Raw genomic sequence first — 24714 nt, forward strand, 5'->3', positions numbered from 1 at the left:
ATCATTAAAATACTCCTTTGGTTGCATATGTTGGCTTAAATTTATTTGACCAATTGAAATTTCTATTTTTAACATCTTGTCCTCTATGCCAATATTATTGTTTATATATATTTGGTTCTTTTAATTTTTTTGATATATATATTTCATATAATCTTGTCCTCCATACCTTTTAATATATTGCATATTTCTTGTAGGTATTAAGATTTTACGTGAAAAGTTTAATCTCATTTTATAAAAAGAGAAAAGATTGTTGGATAATCATCCAGACTAAGAGGTATTATACTTCTAGCTTATACTTTTAATTTTTTCCCCATTTTTATTCTGTTTTTTACTATAAAAAAACATTTTATACTATATGTGCATGCATTTCTCTTAATTTATAGTTCAATAATCAATTTGTTTTAATGTGTTTACTAACAAATTTATTCTTTGAATTTCAATGCAGTTGCTAAATCATTGTGACCAGCCTTCTCAATGTGCAAGTCATCAGCAAGAGTAGATATTTAGGTTTAAATATTTGTAATTTTATTGGTACTTTGGTTTTTTTTTTTTTGGTAAGCAAATGGTACTCTGATTTTATTTATGTTTAATTTGTAAAAAATATATTTAATTTTTTTAAACATATATGTGATTTTATTAATTTTTAATGCAAGGCATTTTGAATTTATTATTGCCGTTTTGTGTTTATTTTGGAATTATATTTAATTTTATATAAATTTGATCATATTATATTTATAGGCTTGAATATTATAAATTAATAATGTGTTTCGAATAATGATAATAATGAATGAATAAGAATAATAATGAATATAAAACAGAGGCAAACATTTCATCCAAATTATAAAATATAACTGAAATTTCAACTTTTGCGGGGTTCAGAAACAGTCGACATATATGTATCTACCCACTTGATTTCACGGCGGCGGTTATTCCGTCGGTTGATTAAACTGACGTGGAAATATTCAGCGACCGCAAATTCAATGTCGGTTTCCAAAAGGCCTCAGATTTTTCCTACGGTCGCTTTAAACCGCCTTTAACCACAAGTAGAACCGACGTTAAATCCCTTGTTTGTTGTAGTGTCTAGTAATCCTAATTTGATGATATTGTTTCAGATTACAACAAATATTTAAATTTAGAATTTGAATCTTCTCTTTTAACACTCCCCCTCAAGTTGGTGCATGTATATCTATCATGCCCAACTTGTTTATTACTTCTCCAAAGGCTTTACTGGATATGCCTTTTGTCAATACATCTGCAACTTGATCTTTTGACTTAACAAATGGAAGTTGTATTATTTTCTGATCTAACTTCTCTTTGATAAAGTGTCGGTCTACCTCTACGTGTTTAGTTCTATCATGTTGTACAGGGTTGTGAGCTATTTTAATGGCTGCCTTGTTGTCACAGTAGAGATGCATCGGTTCATCGTGTTTAATCCCAATGTCTTGAAGAACATTTTTAATCCATAGTAGTTCACAAATCCCATGAGCCATTCCTCTGAACTCTGCCTCGGCACTTGACCTTGCCACTACTTTTTTCTTCTTACTTTTCCAAGTGACTAGGTTGCCCCCTACAAATGTAAAATATCCAGAGGTTGACTGTCTTGAAGTTTTGTCTCCGACCCAGTCAGAATCAGTATACCCCATGATCGATACATTTTGGTTGCTTGAAAATAACAGCCCTTTTCCAGGAGTTCCCTTCAAGTATCTGAGAATTCGGTATGCATTGCATTCATGTGGTCATTACTTGGAGAGTGCATGAACCTACTCACAAGAAGCATGATATCTGTGGAGGATTAAATTTGTAGATAATCTGAGGGTGATGATTGCTCGTTTGTATAATTGCTTTAATGAAAAAAAATTAGATAATGCTTGATGTGAAATTTTGAAATTAGATTCTAGCTTGAATTATAACTGTGAGGATTGAGCCTAAACATAAATATTTTTTTCAGAGAGGCCTCACTGTAGTAGTTTTCTAGAACTTGAACTGTTTCTCTAGCTTGTATGCATTACTAACATGATAAAGGCATGTTTATTCTTGTTAACTTAGAGCCAAATAGCCTACCTAGAAGAATTTTTCTATTGTTAAGCCATTTTGAGCCTTAGACCAATTTATTCAAAAACCTGATGAAAATTACTTAACCTTATTTCCATTGACACACCTTGAGAGAGATTGAAATGTTGATCCAAAGAAAAAGAATCAAGGTACTTCTCAAAAGGAAAAGTTAAGTAAAGGAAAAAGAAGAATGGTCTGCAAAAATGCAACTCAAAAGAGAAAAGAAAGAAAACATCTGCAAATAAAGAGAAAAGAAAAAGGTAGTGAAAAAGGAAATAAGAATCCTGAATGTATGAAAAGTGGCAGAATTAAAGACTATGAAGGAAGTATTGCCAAAAATCTCAATAAAGATCCTTACCCTAAACCAGGCCAAGTTATAACCTATCGAAGACCTTTTGATCAGTCTATGCATGTCAAATGGGTTCCTCAAAATATAAGAACTTGAGAATATGATCAAGCCTATGGAATTACTACTACACTGATGGAATGAGTGTGAACCCATCAAACACTAAAGTGATGAGAGTTATTTAATTATCTAGTGATGAACATTCAAGTTATGATCTGAATTCTTGATAAAACTGAAAAGCATTATTTGAAGTTTTTAACAGGGAGTTATACATGCATAGCAGTCTGATCTCTTAAGATATTCATGTTCTATGTTTATTTCCACAGAGTTAATCCTTGCTTCTAACTTTGATCTATTACATTGCTGAGGACAACAATGTTCAAATCTGGGAATTGTTTGATATGCCTCCAGCATATATATGATTTTAAGCCAAAAAGAGAAAGAATCTTGATCAATCTTGGATAGAAAGGGCTAGAATTGTTATTAAATTGATAAATATCAATCAGAGATCTTGTAACTGATTTCCTTATGATTTTGTAGGAAAACAGAACAAAAAGAAGCCTAATTTGGTAGCACAAATCTGAAGCCCCGCGCTACTGGCGCGGGTGTGGCGCTGGCAGCGCCAGAAGGACTTTCCAAGGCAGAACATCCATGCTACTAGCGTGGCACTGGCGCTAGCAGCGCCAGCCATTCAAAACTCCCACGCTGACAGCGGGGGAACCACGCTAGTAGCGTGAACCTGCAGTACTTTGAAGAAAACTCCCACGCTGATAGCGCGGGAGCCACGCCAGTAGCGTGGGAGGTACGAGAATTCTTCAACATATCTCAGACTAAATTTGAGAAGATTGGACCAAGATACATTATGAAGATTTGATCAAGATTTCTAGGAAAGGGCACAAACTCTATAAATAGAGACTTAGACCCCAGAGACAATCATCTTTGGCTGGAGAGAATAGTGAGGATCAGAGAATTGAGAGAATTCTTGAAGACTCGCGGTGGAGATCAAGATTCCACCAGAATTGAAGACTGAAGACCATTGAGCTTCCTTCTTCTTCTTCTTTTCTTTTTTCGTTTATGAACAATTTTTATTATTTGAATTTGTTTAAGTCAGACATGAATATGTCTGGCTAATTTCTTTTTGTAGTTAGGATCACGGACCGAATGTGAATTCTTTATATTTCTTGTATTGTTTGTATAAGTTAATTAGTTAGTTTGTTTTATTCTGCTTGTGTTAATTTTTCCATATCCTGATTAGAACTGACCACTCTAATTATAGGGCTTTGAAGGTTAGAACTCACAATAGACATATTGGGGTTTTAGTTTGGACAAGAGTAGAATAACAATTTGTGCATGACCTAGACATAGGCTTACATAGATTGCAGACTTTTAATTCATTTGCTTAATGCTTAATTCAAGAGGGATTACTAAGATACTAGGATTCTAATTGGGTTAAAGGGTTGAAATCACTAAGACATTAGGGTTTAACTAATTTATAGGGAAATCATGGATTGTCTGAGCAAACGAATTAGTTAATTATAAAATACAATATAGGAATATAAGGGAGGATCGGAGGTGAAGTGCATCCTGGCTACCGTCTTTTTACAATTTTTACTCAATCTCATAATTTCTTGTCATTCTTGATATTCTTGCATGTGTTTGAATTTAATTGCTTTTAAAAATTCTGTTTTTAAAATTCCAACAATCAATCACTTTCACAAATCAAACAAATTTTCTTTTCCAACTTAAGGGGAATAGTTAAATTAATACTTGGTGCCTTAATCCTCGAGGGAATGATCTTTACTTATCACTCTTATTACTTGAAACGAACAGTATACTTGCCGATTTCGCAACGGTGCATCATTGACTTTTGTGAGTTTTTGTGAGAAGGGTACGTAGCAACTAGAATTACTATTCTTTTTGCAACAAAACAAGAACAGTGGTTAGGTAACAATATTACTCCATTACCACCGTTGCCCTTCCTTCTCCAAGATCTGTCTTTTGTTATAATTGTTTTTTTTTTTAATGGAAGGTGCAAGTGCACGGTGGTGTTAAACAAACAGAAGATAAGAAGACAACCACCTAAGTGCATGGTGGTGTTAAACTACACTCAACAACTTGTCAAGGGTGGATTGTGACATTGTGACTTAGCAACTTAACGGTCCACGTCAAAAATGTTAATAACTACGTTGGAGCCCCACTAACAGAAGGACTAACGTGTGCCTAATTTGAAAAAATTGGGGACCACAAATGACCTTTTTTATTGCTATGGACTAAAGAGGGCATCGAGAAATTTGATAAGTACCAAAAAGAATATTTTCTCTTTATTCTAATTTACAAGATATTCTCTTTGAAACCGTCAATAGCAATATGGCTTGGACGAGTCATGTTTTTCAGGTATTTGCACGATCTGGGTCGGAAAATGGGTCGCATGGGTATAAGATTAATCCTGGGTCAGAAAAGGAGTTGCATAGGTATAAGATTAATCCTAATTAATGTATCAACTCTGCTCCAAATATCCTCTCCAGAATTTGAACCTTTATTTATTATTATTCTTTAACAATTCGTCGGTTCAGTGACTCATATTATCACTTAAATCACCCTAGGATTGTTATATGGCATTTTCTTGTTAGTGGGTTAACTGCTTTCTATTTTTACATGATCATTCTGTAAACGGGAAAATTCTCTATAAGTACTTGTTGCATTGTATATCAGATTTTAAGTAAGTATGATCATAATTTAATGGTTCAGTCTCTATTTAAAATTGCAAGACTCTTGTTAGAGATGTCAAAAGCTTGTGTAGTTTTAAATTTCGGCACAATCAATTTAAGTCCCATATATATATTCTCCCTACAATTAAAAGGTTAAAAACATAGCACACGTCCAAAATTAAAAGCGTTTCGCCTCTAGTTTATGAGCATGACCACATTGGATACCCACAGACATACACATGCATAACCAAGCTCAAAGACACAACTGTTTCCTTGCTTTGCGCACAACAAAGCAATTCTACAGAAAGTGTAAGAGTAACGTGGCAAATAGTTTCTTCATTCACAGTCCAGAAAAAGCCACGCCAAACCAAAGTTTGAATGCTTTCTTTCTACCACTTACGCGAATCTATTTATTCTCGAGGGTAGGTATTTTTATTCCCAAAAAAATTCTCTATTAATTCATTATATACTTATCTAAGCCCAATTGGATCATTATTTTTTTTTTTTTTAATTTTTTTTTCAATATTCTCTCTTCCTGATCGAATAATAATTAGAAAAATAATGGATTCATAGTGAATTTTTTATAGGAAGAATATCTCTCTCTTTATTCTCATATATTACAACCGATACAATATTGAAACATGTTCCTCATGCAAAGCACCTACTCACCATGTAACATCTACGTGTCATCACCCCGCAACTCCACTTTTCTATAAAAGACCACCACCTCATCCTCACCCTCACACACCATAAGAATCTCTTACTAGCTTCTTTTCTCAGTATTCTATTGTATTAGTTTACAAGTCCCTTTGCAAAAGCTTTCATCACCTATATCACCATTCTCTCTATTCACAATCACACCGTCAACCATGGCTGAGCGTACACAACCACAACCACAGCAAATCCAAGTCCACACAACTCACCGATATGACACCGGAGCCAACACACAACAGCGTTACGAAGGTGGCAACCATAACAATACCTTCTTCCCTGAGAAAGGTCCATCAACCTCTCAAATCCTTGCTGTCATTGCCGGCCTTCCGGTCGGTGGCACGCTGCTTGCACTTGCCGGACTTACCCTTGCTGGAACCCTTACCGGGATGGCTGTGACTACCCCACTTTTCATCCTCTTCAGTCCGGTTTTGCTTCCGGCCACCATTGTCATCGGTCTCGCTGTGGCCGGCTTCTTGACTTCCGGAGCTTGTGGGCTGACTGCGCTGTCCTCGTTCTCTTGGCTCATGAATTACATCCGGCAGACTCAAGGGACGGTGCCCGAGCAGCTGGACTCGGCGAAGCGGCGCATGGCGGACGTGGCGGGTTATGTTGGGCAGAAGACGAAGGAGGTAGGGCAGAAGACCAAGGAAGTTGGGCAAGATATTCAGTCTAAGGCTCAGGATACAAAGAGAACAACAACAACAACAACCTGAATGATGTGAGGAGCAAAAAATAGTGGATTTCATGTTATGGAGTTTATGTGGGAGAACAAGATGAATAATGTGAGGAGAGAAAATTAAGGGATTTCATGTTATGGGGTTTATTTTATGTGGGAGAATAAACTATGCATGTGCTCATTTGTGTCTTCTAGTCTAGTAAGTTATTTATGTCTGGTGTGTCTGGCTAGGTTGCTACTACTCTGTATGTAGATGCAATGGAATGTGTTATGTATCTTGTTCACTTAAATTGTTGAATTCAATGTGAAAGGTGTTTTAAGTTGGTTCATGTAATCCCTTTCTCTCTCGTCCTCGGTTCAACATTTCGCACAAGAAGCTCAAATTCCTTTTAGGAACCACAGTAAATCTTACATAAATCAAATTACTTCAACAATGCTGCACTCACTAGCCAAGAAGCATAAAAATATGATGTGCCACTTACATCAGCCAAAAGCTTTAGGTGAAAAAAGAATGTTTATAAGCACATAAATGTGCCAATCCTTCCTTTTTTTTTTCTTTTTCTTTTTTAGATAACCAATTCTTTCCTTTTCTTCAATAAAACATTTAACTGATATATAGTCGAAATGAACTATATATGGGTTAATGAATTAAATTTGTTAAATTCTTGATGACAGAAAAGAACATAATGGCCACATTAGCTTGTTAAAACGTCTAGCATGTTAAAGTCTAACTGTTACTCATATATAAAAATAACAAGGAAAAAAAAAAAAAAACTAAATTTGTCTGACTATTAAAGAACACTCAATGTCGCTGGAAATTTGAAGTAAATGACATTCAATGATGGAATTTACAATTGACAACATCTTAACGCATCCTCAAAATTTTGATATAAATTTAAGCAAACTAGGAAGCTAGCCAAATTCACAACACCATAGTTAATTTCTTGATGCACCAACCAAAAATTGTATTTTGGGAGAGGAAGAGCGTATTCAGTTCAATGGAGAAGTGGTTGGGGTTGAGCTCCAGCTTCAGCGTCCGTACCACCATACTCAGTTTTCAGCTTTGAATCGTTATTGGGAATCCAAAACGTGAGAACAGTTGAGGCTGCAGCTAACATGGCCCGGCGAGGGGCCCATTTCAGGCACCAAGGCACACCAATATGGCTGCTCCAACATGCCACCTACAGGGAAGAAAACCAGAGGTTGCTCATATTTTGCGCAGGTAACTTAGGATCATTGATTATTTTTTATTATTTTATACAGTTAGATTTTTAATTTTGGTTGATGATTTTACTCGTATTTAATTTTTTAGATATAAGTCTTTGAATAGAAGTGGATCAATTTGCGGAGAAATATTAAATTCTATATAGAGATGCACAAATAACACCTTTTCCGGCTGAAATCATGCTACCATTTTAACGTTTAATTCATGTCTTTATGTTCATGCTAAGCTATTTATCGAATAATGAATGCGTATATGTTTTGAATGTATAAGGAGATACATAGCAATCCTCAATCCATATAAAGGCATATATTCAAAAGTGCAATACATTATACAAGCAACTGTAAACTTATAAAGAAAGTTGGAACATTACAGCATGAACACATTGTCAACAGCAAACGTGATATAGGGAATTAAGTCAATAAAATTAAGATGATTACAATAATATTTTAAGATGATTACAATAATATATCATTTACCAAATGGATTAATGCACAACAATTCAGATGATACAAGTTAACACACTTCTGATTATCTCAAATAGTTAGCCAAAGAAGGCATCATGTTACTCCTGCCTTAATCATATCTGTCTTCAGTGATCCAAACGTTAATTTTGAGTTTTTTTGGTAGAGCTTCCTATATCTCATTATTTGCTTTCTTGTTAATTGATCATTTTCTATTCCTAAATCATGTGTCTTCAGTGATCCAAGGATAAATTATAGCCAGTTTTTAACCAAAACAAAAAAAAAAACTCCGCTTAGACATCCACTTCATTAACGGAAAAATGTCACATGTACTTCACTTGAAATCACAAGAACCCTTAATGTTGGATTAAAATAAACACTAGCAAAAAAATCATTCAAAAAAGAAAAAATTGATGTCATCTGAATCAAAACCAGATGAACAGAATCATGAAATTTTCACCGAAGAAGCCATGTGAATGAGTGATTTAACGGCTGCTCAGAAGTTTATGGTGATTATGGGATTACACAAAGTACACGTGACAATTTTCTGTTAATAGAGTGAATGTTTCATGAACTGATGAAGTTTTTTGCGCATTAAGTTCGAGGGGTTTTATTTGCACATTTAAGGAGCTTTTGTCACCACTTTCAAAATTCAGGGAATAAATTGCACATCAGCTAAAAGTATAAGGGATCTTTTATTTTTATTTTTATTTTAAAATTATACTTGCATTCCCAGTAAGAAGGGAAGAGTTGTCATTAGTCTAGAGGACACTCACGTATTCAGTAGTACATAGTCTTCTGTAATGCTTGAACAAACTAGATACTTGGCAACAGGAAAATCTAAAAAATAATTGGTTTCTAAGCATCAAGTTGGGTTTACTAAGCCATCAGAATAAAAAAGGGCTTCACAAAAACAGCTACGCACTAAAGTAATGCAATAAATTGAACAACCCAATTTATTCCAGTAATCCATCCATAGACATGTCTACATCTATGAGCTAAAGTTGATGGTTTGGACATCTTACTCAATAATATGAGATGTAATTTTAAAGTATCTTTTAAGAATTAAAATAAATTTTAAAGTATTGTAGAATCATATTATAGTATAAAATAGATGAATACCTCATTTTTCATCTCAACACTCCAAGCATGCATGGTTCCGCTTCCTGAGCCTTGGACATAACAAAATTAAGCTTAATTTCTATCCTGAGAGTAAATATATATTGGTAAGGGGAAAAAAAAAGGAAAGATGGAATTTGACACCACCACAAATATGAATTACTAATGCATGCCTGAATCCAGATAAGCAACCAACTAGTGAGCTTAAATATTATAAAGGAAAGAAATTAAGAAATTTAATCCTAATTCCATGTAGATTATTAACTAGTAGCATAGAAAGTAACTTTTTGTTCCTTAATGCAGATGCACAGCATACACATTTCAATTAATCTATACCCATCAGTTCCCGTAATTTTATTCAAAGAAACATGTATGAGAGAATACGGATCTCTTTTCAAGTTGGATAGTGATGAGTGTCATAGATACTATGTTTTTAAGATCAAAATTAGCTTAAATAATGATTAATATGATTATGAATATAGTATTAATTAATAAATGCAAAAGATATTAAGATTTCAACAATTGGATATAATTCTGATCTCTTTCATATTGTTTCAAGTTTAAAGGAATAAATTACGAATTCTGATGAATAAAGACAATTGCAAAGGATAAGGATCAAGAAAAATAAAGAATTAATCAAAATTAATTCTCGCTCGCTCGAGCGAGCAAGCTCGACGAGGACGTTCTTCTAATTCGCATTCCCTCACTCTCAAGCTTGCTTCAGCGAGCAATGTAAGCGAGCCCGTCGAATTTTCTCGCTGAGCAGCTCGGTAACAAACCTGGTCCAAATTAAAAGCCCAATTTTATTTCTTTAAAAGAGACGCAATTAGGGCTTTTGAGAGATTCACGCAGCCAGAGAGACCTAGATAGGAAACAAAGGAGAGCTCTTGGAAAGGAGAAGGAAGAAGAAGAACTCAAAGTTTCACCGAGGATCATCTTTAATTATCTTTTTCTTTTATCTATTGTTCTTGTTTTCTTGAACATGTTAGGTTAGTTCTTTTTATGTAGTTAGGGCAAGATGGAACTAATGGGTTCCTGAACGCTGTCTAATCCTTCTTGTAATTTTTTTCATGTTTCAATTATGCAATTAATCTGTTTTAAATTCCTAGTCTCGTTTATGATCTGGTCAATCTTGAATGGGCATTAGAATCTTGCATGTCAATAGGAATATTGCTTTCTTGATTCCGTTTGATTAATTGCTAGAGTTTGTATGCTCTAGGAATAGTCTTATAAATTCTATGATGCATAATTCTTGACCCTAAAGCTTACTTTAGAAAAAGTCCCTAAGAGATTAGAGCCTTGGAATAGAGTAAAGAACTGAAACCACCAAGGGATTGAGGATTCAGTCAAATTAGAAAGGATTGTTAATAATTGATCGTGAATGTTAATTGCATGAAAAATTAGACTCGTTAGGAAAACCGTTGGGGAAGTCGAATACCTAGCTACGCTTGTCTTTAATTGAGTTCTTGCGTTCTTGTTTATTGTTTTTGGTTCTTAATATTAAAAACTAAAAATATTTTCTTTGAAATTCTGTTTTAATTAATTTGAAATATTCTGAAGAAAACCTTTCGCAATCGATCCAACTTTGATAACATAGATAAATTATTGCTTGATACATCAATCCGCGTGGAAACGACAATCCCACTTATTTTTCACTATATTACTTGTACGACCGGTGTACTTGTCGAAGTCACAACAAGTTTCTGGCGCCGTTGCCGGATATTGATTTTTATCAACATTAATTTTATTAAATCATAGATTGGATCATTTTTTATTATTATTATTTTATTTTTAATTTCTGTTAGTTTAGTGGTTTCCGTTAGTTGGGCCCACTTAGCCTTAGCTTCTCTGGTTTATGCATCAGCAAGGCACTGTTAACCCTAGTGACTTACAGTACGAACCGGAGTTAGGACGATTAGAAAGAAGCAATAGGAAGCGTACATCCGCGAAGAAGATACAAGAAGCATCGAGTTCCAGTCCTGCTGAAGAACCTGTCATGTCCGAGAATAATCAAGATCCACCAAATCTGCCGAATGAGCTAATGGGGCAATACATGAACCCCAATTTATCGCATTCTGTTGCGAGTATTGTAAGGCCAAACATTCCGGCCAACAATTTTGAATTCAAGGCTTCCTTCTTGAACTTGATTCAGCACAAACAATTTAAGGGAAGCCAAACTGGAGATCCAAATCAGCACATCTCATATTTCTTGCAGTTGTGCAATCTGATAAAGGCAAATAGAGTACCTCAAGAGGCAATTCACTTACAATTATTTCCTTTTTCTTTGAAAAGACGAGCACAGACTTGGTTAGAACTGCAACCTCCAAACAACATCACTACGTGGGAAGACCTTATAGTAAAATTTCAAAAGATCATATTGACAACTTCAAACAGCTTGAAGGAGAATCTCTATGCATCGCTTGGGGAAGATTTAAAGAGCTCATGAGAAGGTGCCCACAATATGTGTTTCTAACGGTGAAAAGGTTCGCATTTTCTATAAAGGAATTTCAGTGAACTATAAGATATTGCTCAACACTGCAGCTGGAGGAAGTTTATCAGAAATCACAACCACCAGAGCTGTGGAATTAATTGAAAAGATGTTAGCTGAGGACACTGAGGTCATACCAGCATAACCCAAGAGGGGAATCATGCAGCTGGAAGGATATGACGCCATGTTAGCCAAGCAAGACAAGATGGATCAAAGGCTAGAGTCGCTTGTGAATCTTTTTAGCCAGAATCAAATTTCTGCAGTTAACTCTCAGTTTCCTATCGTTTGCGACACTTGTGACAGACCTCATAGTGCCGATAATTGTGAGGCCACGATTACTATAAACCCAGCTTATGTGAATTCTCTTTGGTACGACCAATGCAGGGAGAACAATCCTTACAACAACACTTATTATTCTGGCTGGAGGAACCATCCCGCGCTTTCATATAATCAAGGGGGCACCACAACAAGCTAATATGGGAATTCAACCAGTATAACCTTCTCCTCAACCCATCGCATGGGAAATAACTACAGAAAAATTGGCTCAGACAGCAGTAGCATCTCTCAAGAATCAAAAAACATCTATTAAGAACCTGAAAAATTAGATTGGTCAGCTTGCCAGACAGATGGCTGAGAGGCCTCCAGGCACCTTTCCTAGTGATACGATTGTTAACTCCATAGAGCATTGCAATACCATCACTACAAGGAGTAGGATAGTAAATCAACCTGTGGAAAAGCCTATAGCTGGACCAAGTTGTGAAAAAGATGTGGATAAGGAAAAGCCTGCTGAAGAGAAAGCAGATGAACCTATAGATAAGGATGTCATCATTATTGTGGATCGTTAAATGAGACCCCACGGAGGAGAAAAAAAAAACCTTCTTTAGAAGAAAGGATAAAAATCTCTTGGGGATAACCCCTATATTAAAGCTCCATATCCGCAAAGGATCAAGCAACTTGAGCAGAAGAAGCGATTCTCTAAATTCGTAGAGATTTTTAAGAAGTTGCACATCAATATCCCCTTTGCGAAAGCTTTAGAGAAAATGTCATCATATGCTATGTTTCTAAAAGAGATCCTGACCAAAAAGAGGAAGCTCATAGCAGAAGGATCCACTATCTTGACAGAGGAATGCAGTGCAATCATGCAAAAGAATTTGCCTCTGAAATTAAAAGATCCCGGGAGTTTCAGTATCCCATGCACGATTGGCTCAATAACAGTAGATAAGGTCCTATGTGATCTTGGCGCCAGTATAAATGTCATGCCATTATCTATAATGAAGAAGCTGGGAATCACGAGATAAGGCCGACCAGGATGATACTGCAACTAGTCGATCGCTCCACCACGCAAGCTTATGGAGTTATAGAGGACATACTAGTTAAAGTGGATAAGTTCATACTTCCGATGGACTTAGTTATCTTGGATATTGAGGAGGACGAGACTTTCCCATGATCTTCGAGAGACCTTTCTGAACGACCTCTGGAGCGCTAATTTATGTGCCTAAGGGTGAATTGATCTTAAGGGTGGAAGGAGAAAGTGTTATTCTCAAAATATTTGAAAAAGAAACTCCACCACCTACAGATCAACCAGAGGATGTTTTCTTTATTGAGGAAAAGAAGGCCGAGGAGGAAGACAAGAAAGATCATAAGCCAGATGAGAGTTGCAAGCTGAATGTGAAGGTGGAAAAGCCCAAGAGCAAGGAAAAACATATCAAGACTAATTTCAGAGTTCTTGAGGCCAAACCTTCTCGCCCATATGCACGAGGGTACTACTACGGCAAAGCACAATTTATGATAAAAGGGATGGCAACACCTTTGAACTCCAGCTATAAGCCACCATGACCAATGAAGCTGCAATGTCAAGCTAATGACGTTAAACAAGCGCTTGTTGGGAGACAACTCAACGGATTTATGCTTTTATTTTATTTTGCTGCATTTAGTTTTTGTTTTCATTTCTTTTGTGTTATTTTAGTTTTAACTTCTGATCTTCATGGTGATATATATTTGATGAATTTCTTATATTACTGCTTGTTTTTAATATTATTATGTGCTCCTTATTTTTAAATGTGCAGTTATTGCTGAGGACAGCAAAAATTTAAATCTGGAAATGGGGAGCATTGCCATATACAGTAGCAGTCAGATTTCCTTGTGAAGATGCGTAGAACTTCAAATATTTTTCAGATAAACAGGGAACCTTCTTTTTACTTCTCTTAATTTTAATTTTTTTTAATTTTCTCTTCTTTGTCTGATTTACTGATAATAATTAGATTATACCAATGCTAAATTAATTAAGAATTAGTCAGTGAAATTAATCCATTATATGATGACTTAGAGTATATTTTATTTTTGTGAATAAGCATTGATTGAGAAAGTATAAGAGTTAGCAGGAATATTAAAATTACAGTATGAGTGATTGAGAAAGAGCATAATTAACTGAATTGCACACCTATAGCCGTGAGGTTTTGAGCATAAACAGAAAAATCTTTTCAGTGTGCACTTCAATGTTGAAAATACTTCTAGAACTTGCTTTGTTTCTCCTTAAAATGGTTGTTTACATGCATGTTTGAAATGATTGAGGCATTTTATTGTTTTAGCTACTTAACTAAAAAGCTAACCATTATGATATCCTTTGTTTAGCCCTTTGAGCCTAGGCCTTTTCTTTTCTTAATAACCTATAGTTTTATTTAGCCACATCTACCTTAAATAGGATTGGATTATAGAAATTTCATGGTAGGGTATAACATGAGTACTATATCATGTAATTCTAAATGGTGAAAAAGGAAGTTAGGTGAATTGAGCAAAAGCAAAGGTTGGAAAATGGTGAAAAATAAAAGTAATTACTTTTTATTTTATGCAAATAAAAGTGCTGAAAAATATAGAAAATGAAAATTTAAAAGAAAAGTATTGGGAGTTGAAAAAGAAAAATACAGAAAAAAACAAAAGTGTTGAAAAAGAAAAAGGAGGAAAGAGGGAGAAAAATGATTGTTTGTTTAAGTGTTTACACTTTACCATGATCTATCTATGTTCCAATGCTTTAGCTAGTTTTCTCTTATTTATCCTTCCTTTAGCCAAGCCCCATTACAACCTGAATAAAGACCTCTTGATCTTTTGTGCATGTTAATTAATTGTGGAAAGTGAGAATATGATCAAGCCTATAGAAGTATTGATTCAATGAAGGTTTGAATGAAACACTTACCCCTTAGATAGTTGAGTGATGAGTGACTTGATATCTCTAGTGAGGGGTGTGTTGAAATTCAGTTGCTATGTGCGATTGATAGATCTCATACTGCGGTTTTATGATTTGCTTGCTTTCAAGACTTGCTTAGTTGGATGTTTGTTCTTAAACTGTTATTTTTCACATAAGTATGATCATTTATGGATTGATTTGTTGTCTGATTCTTATACTGATAATTCATTGAACACATTCTATACTTTTGCGTTTCTTTTCCTTTGCTTTAAATTAGTCCATTTCTATGGACAACAATGAATAAATCTGGGAATGATTTTATTAACTAGTAGAGTATTAACTAGTAGCATAGAAAGTAACTTTTTGTTCCTTAATGCAGATGCACAACATACACATTTCAATTAATCTATACCCATCAGCTCCCATAATTTTATTCAAAGAAACATGTATGAGATAATACGGATCTCTTTTCAAATCAAATTCAGTCAACAAGGATAGAAACGATACATTGCTTGATAATAAAATGACATCCCAATCTATGGAGTCTTAGCTTCCAAAAAATTCTAAGTCTGCCTTCATTGTAATTGTCACCTTTAGTGTGGGTGTCGCCTTCTTAGCAACCTTTAATTTGCACCTTTATAGTGTTTGGGTTTGCTGGCCCTAGATGGGGCCCACCACCAGAAGCCAAACACTAAGGGTGGGCACCTTTATCGTGTTTGTTGAATAAGATTGGATATTTGAGTTTAGCTAATCTCTATGGCTCTATTCAGGATCAGATTCTAGGTAAGGAGAAGTTGTCTTCCCTTTCTAAAGTGTTTTGCAGTGTTCGGGTAGAAAAGAGTTGGAGGAAGTCATGCTAGATGTGAAGCCCACTAGTGGGTCTACCATGACAACAGCCAAATACACTAAACAGGGTTCTCCCTCCACCTTTTCTAGACCCAACAGATAGGGATGCTGGTGTAGCCATTTTAAGAAATTTGTTCACACCGAGGAGACTTGTTTTCGTCTTCTTGGAAAGCAAGAGGTTCTAAATAAGATTGATGCTTTAAAGAAACCAAAAGAGGCCATGCCTATTTGAATTCCCAAGTCACAACAACTCCAGGGGAGGCTTCTAATGAGACTAATGAAATTCCTATTAATATAATTTACAAGGATGAGTTGGAGCGATTCAAGACCCATGTAGATCCTCTCATTAAGACCTCTGGCACCAGTTCTCTTGCTATGACAGTAAGAACTTATGCTATCATTTTTTTATTGCTCCTTGCATTACCTCTACAAAATCATGGGTCATTGACTCTAGTGCAGCCGACCATATGATTTGTCTCTCTAATGATTTTTAGTCTTATAAACCAACCTCACAAATCCATTCTATAGCCATCGTTGATGGATTCCATACATCAGTTGCGAGTTTTGATATTGATGATTGTACTTAGGCAACCTTTTTTTTATTGAGACAAATTTTACATATAACGATTGTTTATCCAATTCAATCACATGGTTCAGACAAAATTTGGCAAAAACATTTAAAGGTTGCAGTATGATAATGGTACTAAGTATGCCAATCACTGACTCTCTAAGTATATTAAGAATGATGGAAAGATTCATGAGTTCACATGTGTCGATACCCCTCAACAGAATAGGGTTGCAAAAGAAAAGAATCTTTAGCTGTTTCAAGAAACCAAAGCATTATTGTTCTAAACATCCATTCCCAACTTTTATTAGGGAGAAGTTGTTTTAAGTGTAGTATATTCGATCAATTGGTTATCTTTTAGTATCCTTGGCAATATAAGTCCTATACACCACATAACCTCTTTTTTCCATATGTTCCTATTATGCAAAGTCTGACATCTTGAGTCTTTGAGTGTGTTGTCTCTGTTCATATTCATAAACAACATCGCAACAAACTTGATCCTCGAGCTATTTAGTGTCTTCTTAGGGTAATCCCTTGACAAAAAGGAAAACATGTTATCATCCTCTGAGAAACCGTCATTTTGTTTCATAGATGTTAATGTTACCTCTTATAAAGATGAGTCTTTTTCCAACTCATCCTCATCTTCGGGGAGTGAAGATTCCAAAAGTTTCATCTGAGTTCTTTAAGTCTGAGTCCAACTTACATATGCACATGTCTCAGTCAACCCCGAAGCCTGTGCCTACTCTTCATAGTGAGTAGACAAATCTATTATCAATCAACTGAAAGCGAGTACACCTAAATTGGGGTATTGGAGGAGGATAAATCCCAAATTGATCTGACGACAACAACCAATGTTTGAACCAACAATAAGTACTGAGGACACAACTTCCTCTGTTTCTAAGCCTAGCACAATAAATATTCCTTTATGTGATTATAATTTTCATTAGGATGACTTAACCATTACCCAAAAGAAAGGGAAAAGGTCTTGTACCCAGTACCCAATCTCTCAATTTGTCTCTTCTAAAAACCTTTCAATGTAGCACAAGAGTTTTATTTCTGCCCTTGATTCCAATAGAATCCCATTATCAGTTCTGGAAGCATTGAGAAACAAAAAGGGTTTAAGCCATGCATAAAAAGATAAGACAGTGCGTTGGAGAAGAATAAAAAGTGGCAATTGTTAGAATGCAAAGAGAAAAGAAAGCAATAGGGTGCAGATGGATCTATTCACTCAAGTATTGCTGAGACGATACACTTGATAGGTATAAGGCAAGGTTAATTTGTAAAGGCCACAAATAGTCGTATTGCATTGATTATCAGGAAACATTTACTGCAATGGCCAAAATGAATACTCTAAGAATCCTATTATCGCTAGCCGCTCACTTTGAATGAGAATTAAACTAGTTTGGTGTGAAGTATGATTTCCTTCATAGTGAGTTGGAATAGGAGGTTTATATGGAAATCACACTAGATTCGATTCGAAAAATGGTGAAAATAAAGTATACGGGTTAAAGAAGGCCCTTTATGGGCTGAAGCAATTTCCCTTAGCATGGTTTGGAAGGTTTAAAAGGTTATGGTGTTCTTGGGATACGAGTAGAGTCAGAGAGACCACTCTCTTTACCAAACATTCAAAAAAAGGAAAATCTCACTATTCTTCTTGTCTATGTTGATGACATCATTATAATTGGTAGGAACTAGTTGAGAAACATATACTACAAGAAAGGTTGACAGCTGAATCCGAAATTAAAGACCTTGGGAAGCTGAGATAATTTGATTCAATACGTTTTGTGATTAACAAATTATCTAAAAAACTATCCTATCAATTCACAATTTGAATGGTGATTTGATAACTATGCTACATTTTATAAAGAAAAATGTATTACGAAGTGAGAAAACAAGTCCATTCTAAATACATTTTCCAATGCTTCTATAATCATCATATGAAAATGTTGCTGATATAGGAAAGACGGCTTTATAAATATATGATTGATAGGATGTTATACGATGCCCAGACCTAATGCTCCCTTTTGTAAATATAATTAGGTCAAGCCCTAAAACTAATAACATAATATTTTAACAGAAAATAATATAGTATATATTAAACACACTTCCAGTGGGTTTTTGTGCATATCAGCAACTAAATATAACCACGAAGTGATGCAGTGAAATGAAAAAGTTTAAAAACAAAAATTGTAAAGAAATGTGATACCTGCTACCACATACTTCCCGTCTGGGGTAAATGTAGCCTCTATAGTGGTACCAGGAGATGGTTCCAAACTAAACCCATAGCGCTGTACAAGAAGATAGAAAACCATCAACTTCTGCATATTTTGAACAAAATAAATTGCATAAGGAAAATATAATGCAGAAGCTTTGATTATCAAAGAGATTAACCTTCTCCCCTGCATATGCATCAAGAACATAAATATTGTTATTAGTAGTAGTCAGAAGCATTGATTTTCCATCATTGCTGAATTTGATATCACAAACCTCAGCTGTGTCACCACCAACTAGAAAGGTGTCAAAGGGACCCTACACTAGCAAGAGAAATGTCAAAGTTTTGAAATAATGAAAAGCAAAGGCTAGAGAAAGATTAAAGATAAGAACCTTGTCATAAGAACGTGAATCAAACAATTTAATAGCTCCGCCTTCCATTGCTACAGCAAATACCAAGCCTTGTTGGTCATAAGCAACAGCAGGTCTACCGCGTAGACGTAAGATTCCCTGAAAACTATAACAGTGAGCATAAATCATAATTTTGTCTCTCTTAATATTTTTCCTTGATGTAATGTGAAAGTTTAAATCTTTTGAAGCTCAACTATAACTGAATGCTATTATATCAGGTGATTTCTGACAAGAAGCATATGTAGAAATAGTAGCTTCTTTTGTATATAGTTTAATTAGTACTCCCTGTACTACAGCGTACTATATAGTTTCTTCACTACTATAACTAAGAATCTAGATATTCTTTTAATTGGCCCTATAAAGTTACGTAATTACATTAAATCAAGCCCCACCCCACTCCCTCACCAGGAGAAAAATACATACCTGGCAAGCATTTACACGAAGATCCCATATCCTGACACTGTGGTCTAAAGAACCAGACATGAAGCTATCATTGATCGGAGACATGCAGAGAGAAACAACTCTGTAAAGCAAGGCATAGAAAAGAAATCAGCAATACAATCATGTATAACAAAGGAATTGACATGCTCAGAATCATTAACAAACTATTGTCCTAATCTTATAAAAATTATCTTTCTTAGCTCTTAATGGTTATGAGGGTTAAAAAGGGTGGGAGAAGGGAGAGTTTACTTCTGCAAGGTAGAAAATTCAGTCAAAAAATTATGTTCAAACCTCTGTTTATGCCCTTTGAAATACCGTAGGTAGCGGTTATCATACATCGATAAATACCGCAATGATTCTGGCACACACAAAGAAAAAGAAGTCAATATTTGCAGTCGTAATTTGTAGTCATTCAAAATTATGTCAAATCAAATTGTCATCATATAGAGAAGCTCACCTCCACTAGACTCCAAATTGTACCTTGAAGAACATATAACAGAGCTTGGGTGATGAGTAAAACATATACGATCAGTCCCATGTTTCTTATGATAAGTGGTTTTCAACAACCTGGAATTCATGGTAAAATGCTTTATACATGCCTAAATGCTTAGAAAAAAAATATTCATTTATGAAGTAAATCTTGTAAACTCTATCATTTATTTGACAAACCATTTCCCCGAATAAAAGACCTTGATTGGTCTAGTTAATGATGGCCAAAAAATTAGTATTAACCAATTAAACTTCAGCAATAAAACAAATTTCTTTCCAGGCTACAATAAAAAAACTTAAGAATTGATACGATTGAATAGTTTAGCCTTCAGAATTCATAATTTAACTTTGCAGAGCTTTTTCTTTCTTTCTGATTTTATTAATCTAGATGACTTCTCAACATTATAACGTATGAAGTGCTTCAAGCCAGAAGAGATTATTGTAAGAGGGTCGTAAGTTTGAAGTTCCTTAGATCTCTAAAATCATCATGGCTAACATCCTAACTCTTATTGATAAAACAGCTAAATTAATTAAAATTACATTACAGATATATTAATTATCAAACAGTAGCTTTATGCAAAAGCAAGTGTCAATAACACTTTGTTGATAATAACCCTTTATGACTCCTTTCTAGTGCATCACATCAGCAACCACTACAGCCATTTGCAAAAGTTTATACTAGATGTTCAAGAACATAGTAGTATGTCAGGATAAGATAAAACCAGACTGCTTCAGTCAAAAAAAACAAATGAGCATTATACACTTCACTTTTACTATCAACTAGCAAACCTCTTTCCAAAAGAAAAATGGAAATAAAAACACCCACCATGAGTTAAGGGCATATGTAATACTAATAGCAGCACAAGACACAAGCATATCATAATGCTAAGACTAAGACCTACCAAATGGTTAACAATTAAAAGAAAGACAAAGACAAGCATACCATGTCCACAATTATCACCAACTACTTGATTCTAGATTAATATTCTAAAGCATAGATTCTCTTCTTCCATGTAACAGTTAACTCACTTAGCATTAGCAATGTCATAGAGCCGCACCGAGTCATCCTCACTAGCTGTGACAAGTAAATCATCCTTACGATGGAAATCAAGCGAATATATCTTCCCACCCTGAAAATATGAAGATAAATGAACCTTAAAAAGAAGACACATTTACAATGAAGCCATCATTCCCATGCCAAGAACAAGATCAAAGGTGACATCACAAATTGATGGGACATAATTAAAAGGGACAAAGGGATTGGTTGTGAAAAATATTCAACTTTTAAATAATTTCAAATTTCCCACACTTCAAAATAATGAAATTCTTCTCTGACTTTTAAGCCATCATTCCCATTGGTTTTTCTGAAAGTAAAAGGTTAACCTGAATAATTTACTCAGCAAGAGCAAGGACAATAAAGTTCAAACAAATTCTTCTCTGACTAATACAGTAGTGCTACATTCAGAATGATAATAATCACACCTCAGCAGACATAAAATTACCATATCTTCACCCAATCGCAACTTGTGAGTATGGTGGAGAGGCTCAAATCCAAAACCGGATTAATCGAGTTCATTAGGATTTTAGACAATATACCCAACAACAAAAAATTACCATATCTTCTCTCTTCCCCCCTTCCCCCTTCTTTTTTTGACACCAGATACAAATTATTCAATTCCAAAGTGAGCAGAAAAGAAGAGATTGTAACACATTTTTGTTTAAAAAAGAAGACTTCATAAAGCTCTAATTGAAGTGACCACAATCAAATTAACAATATCTATGGCACTCAGAGCAATACCCTTTATTAAAGACAATAAATTGATGAATAACAGAACTCTAAGGGTGCCCACATAGATTAATTGACCCTAAAATAGAACCAATTTTTCCTTAACAATAAGAAGCACAAGGGTGGCCAAGCAACACTGTAAGGGTACTGAATTAAAACATAGAAACATGAAATTAAACGGGAAAAGAAAAGAAAAAGAGGAATTACAAAGTCGGAGAAAACCGCTCCTATGGACATGCTGCGCACCGTATCGTCATCAAGCTCTTCAAGGGACGCAGTCATCATCACAGAATCAAAGAGATAGCAGAAAGGAAGTAGCAGAGGAACAAAACAATCAAAAGCTGTCTTCTTTCACAGTTTGTTTTACTTGGGGTCGGAGAGGTTGTGATATTCATGCCTTTTATGTCTTATTTAGGAATTAGTAATCTATTTTGATCCTGAAAATCTTAAATTAATGCCAGAGATATGATAATGTAGTATTTATTATTTACTTAATTAAGCGTAGATTTTGATTGGAGCAATTAGGATTAATTGCGATTGTTGTGTACAACATCAGATTAGATGAATTTGGAGGAAAATTAAATAAAATAAACCGAAAAAAAAATGAAATTTCATTGTTACTAAACCTAATCATGCGAGAAGAATGGAAGTAAATCGGGGGATTTTTTTTATAAAATAAATGTAAAAATTGAAAAATAGCTAGGGTGAAAATCGAATGTCTACAATACCTGCAATTAAATAGATTTTGATATTTTATCATTTGAGTTAAAAATATGAATTTAATTTAATCTAATTTGAATTGAGAATTGGTTTTTTATACTATAATATTATAAATGAATTTATCAAATTTATTGAAAATAAATAAATAATTTTATCAGAATACTTTAAATGCAAATTTGAATCCCTACCAAAAAAAAATGCAAATTTGAACGAATTCATCAAAGAATACTCAATATAAATTAAATTTTAAGTATAAATTTATATTATTTATTATCTAAAAGGTAGAATCAAACTTGACTTGAAGTATAACTTGGAAGTTGTTAAATACTTATTAATATATACATATATATATATATATTTGTATATATATATATATAAATTTGGAAATAAAATTTCAATTTGCTATGATCATAAAATTCAGGACGTGTAAATTTATTCATATTTTATGGAAAGGAATTTTATTTTCAGTTTAGGGAGCGTTTGGTACAGGAGAAATTTTTATTTGTTCGGGATTCTCGATTTTCAAAAATATGATATTTACATTCACTTTACGATAATATCTGAAAATTTAAATTTAAAAAAATTCAGTTTCCCGAAAATTCGAAAAAAATCCGTGTACCAAACTGCCCCTTAAGGAATTTAAATATACCACTTGGTAAAATCCAATGATGGTAATTTGACAATAAATCCTCTCATATTTTAACTATTTTTGGATAAAATAATGATAGTGAAAGATGAGAAAAAAAAATATTGAAATACAAAATGATAAAATTATCACCATTGGTTTAATTATAAATAATTAGAATTTTCTCACATGATGTAATTATATTAGTTTTGCAAACAAAAATTATTTGATTGATAAAACAATCCTCTCCGAAATTCTTTCTGATCGGACCAGATTCAGTATGGACTGGCCTATATGTATAGAGCCCAATCATACATGGTTGAATCACTTTACGTCGTTGTTGGCCTGGGCCTAGTATTGTTGTCGGACTGATCTTGAGTTTTGTCCTTCACGTTGGCACGTTGCACTAAATGGGGGTACCTGCGAAGACACTCTGATGCTTAAGTTAATATCAGAGGCATATGTGTTATCTTGTTAAAGTAAAGGATGATCGTACCTTGGTGATATATCGTGTGTTTATATAGTAACTGGGATGCCGCCTTAGTTGAGGCGTCTTGGCTTTTGAGTGGCCATCCTTGGGCTGCAAGTTATTTAGGGGACCTATGTAGCCTTATCTTCCAGAGGGTCTAGTAGTAGATTTGAGGCAAGCTGGAGCTGTTCGTTGTTTGATGGAGCTAAGGCGCGGTGGAGTTACCTTGAGCCTTACGTTTACCTCTCTTAGAAGGTTTCATGCGCGATATGAGAATCGAGTCTTGTGTGCCGCGATGAGACCATCGCATCCTGTATGTCGCGATGGGGATATCGCGTCTGGAACACCGCGATGTGAGCATCGCGTCAATGCTTGTTCCTTGTGCTTCGGAAGGGCTTGAGCTTTCCTTATGGGGCTTTGATTGGGCCTATATTTTATCCGGATCACTTTCATTGTCAGACATGTTTCGGAATTTCAGTTCACATTTATCACCCTGTGGTTATATTTTTATCATTTATCTCCCTATAATTGTTTTCATCTGGCGCATTTTTTTTACTCTGTTAAAAATTAAATTAAACTATTCATTTTAATCTTATAAAAAGAATCATTGTAGAGATAAAAAAATTTATACATGAATGTTGTTTTATTCTCATCCAACTCTGATTTTTTTTTAAAATTTATACCAAATTATCAAAAAACTTTTCATCCCAACGAGGTTGAGAGAAAAAATTACAATAAAAACTAAAAGTTAGCAACTAATTTTGATCGTCCAATAAGATAATATTCACAACATTGTTAACAAGAACGAATGCTTAACTTAGAACTATTATTTTTCTTCTTATAAATTTATATATCTTTAATAAAATTGATTTGATTTGAGTTTTGATAAATGAATTAATATCATAAATTTAATAAATAAAATTAAAGATTATTTAATTAATCAATTTATATGCCAATATATTTTTATACTGGGTTCAAAAATTAAAAAAAAAATGTCAGACAATAACAAAGAAAAAAATGTTGAAAAAAATACTAATATATTAAAGAGTAGATTGGTCTATTACTACACAATACTCACCAACATTACATGCAAAGCAATGAGCAAATACGAACAGATGAGAAGTGCATTGACAAAAAAAAACAGGAAAATCTAACAAAATTCAAATAAATGAGGGGTCGAT

General features: G+C 34.3%; 2 protein-coding genes across 5 annotated transcripts; one reads left to right on the forward strand and one right to left on the reverse strand.

Annotated features, from left to right (window-relative positions):
- The first annotated feature begins 5907 nt into the window (after positions 1 to 5907).
- On the forward strand, positions 5908 to 6533 carry LOC133307143 (oleosin Ara h 10.0101-like). The gene has a single exon (XM_061507580.1). It carries the CDS (start codon positions 5976 to 5978, stop codon positions 6531 to 6533), a length of 558 nt encoding a protein of 185 aa, XP_061363564.1. The 5' UTR covers positions 5908 to 5975.
- A 706-nt stretch (positions 6534 to 7239) lies between these two features.
- LOC133307155 (protein ANTHESIS POMOTING FACTOR 1) lies at positions 7240 to 22109 on the reverse strand. Of its 4 annotated transcripts, none has more exons than XM_061507602.1 (10): positions 21927 to 22109; positions 20963 to 21063; positions 19902 to 20011; positions 19736 to 19802; positions 19427 to 19526; positions 18986 to 19102; positions 18869 to 18910; positions 18588 to 18669; positions 9305 to 9354; positions 7240 to 7677 (listed from the first exon to the last, which is right to left on the reverse strand). In XM_061507602.1, exons 1-10 carry the CDS (start codon positions 22002 to 22004, stop codon positions 7492 to 7494), a joined length of 933 nt encoding a protein of 310 aa, XP_061363586.1. In that variant the 5' UTR covers positions 22005 to 22109; the 3' UTR covers positions 7240 to 7491. The 4 variants fall into 4 exon arrangements, with proteins under 4 accessions (XP_061363586.1, XP_061363585.1, XP_061363584.1 ...); XM_061507601.1 differs by having other exon boundaries at positions 9305 to 9348; positions 18773 to 18910; XM_061507600.1 differs by having other exon boundaries at positions 18773 to 18910.
- Positions 22110 to 24714: the final 2605 nt, after the last annotated feature.

The sequence above is a fragment of the Gastrolobium bilobum genome, unplaced genomic scaffold, assembly GCF_033153095.1.
Source record: "Gastrolobium bilobum isolate Gb01-03AN ecotype WA unplaced genomic scaffold, APGP_CSIRO_Gbil_v1 utg39213, whole genome shotgun sequence".
NCBI classification, from domain to species: domain Eukaryota; kingdom Viridiplantae; phylum Streptophyta; class Magnoliopsida; order Fabales; family Fabaceae; genus Gastrolobium; species Gastrolobium bilobum.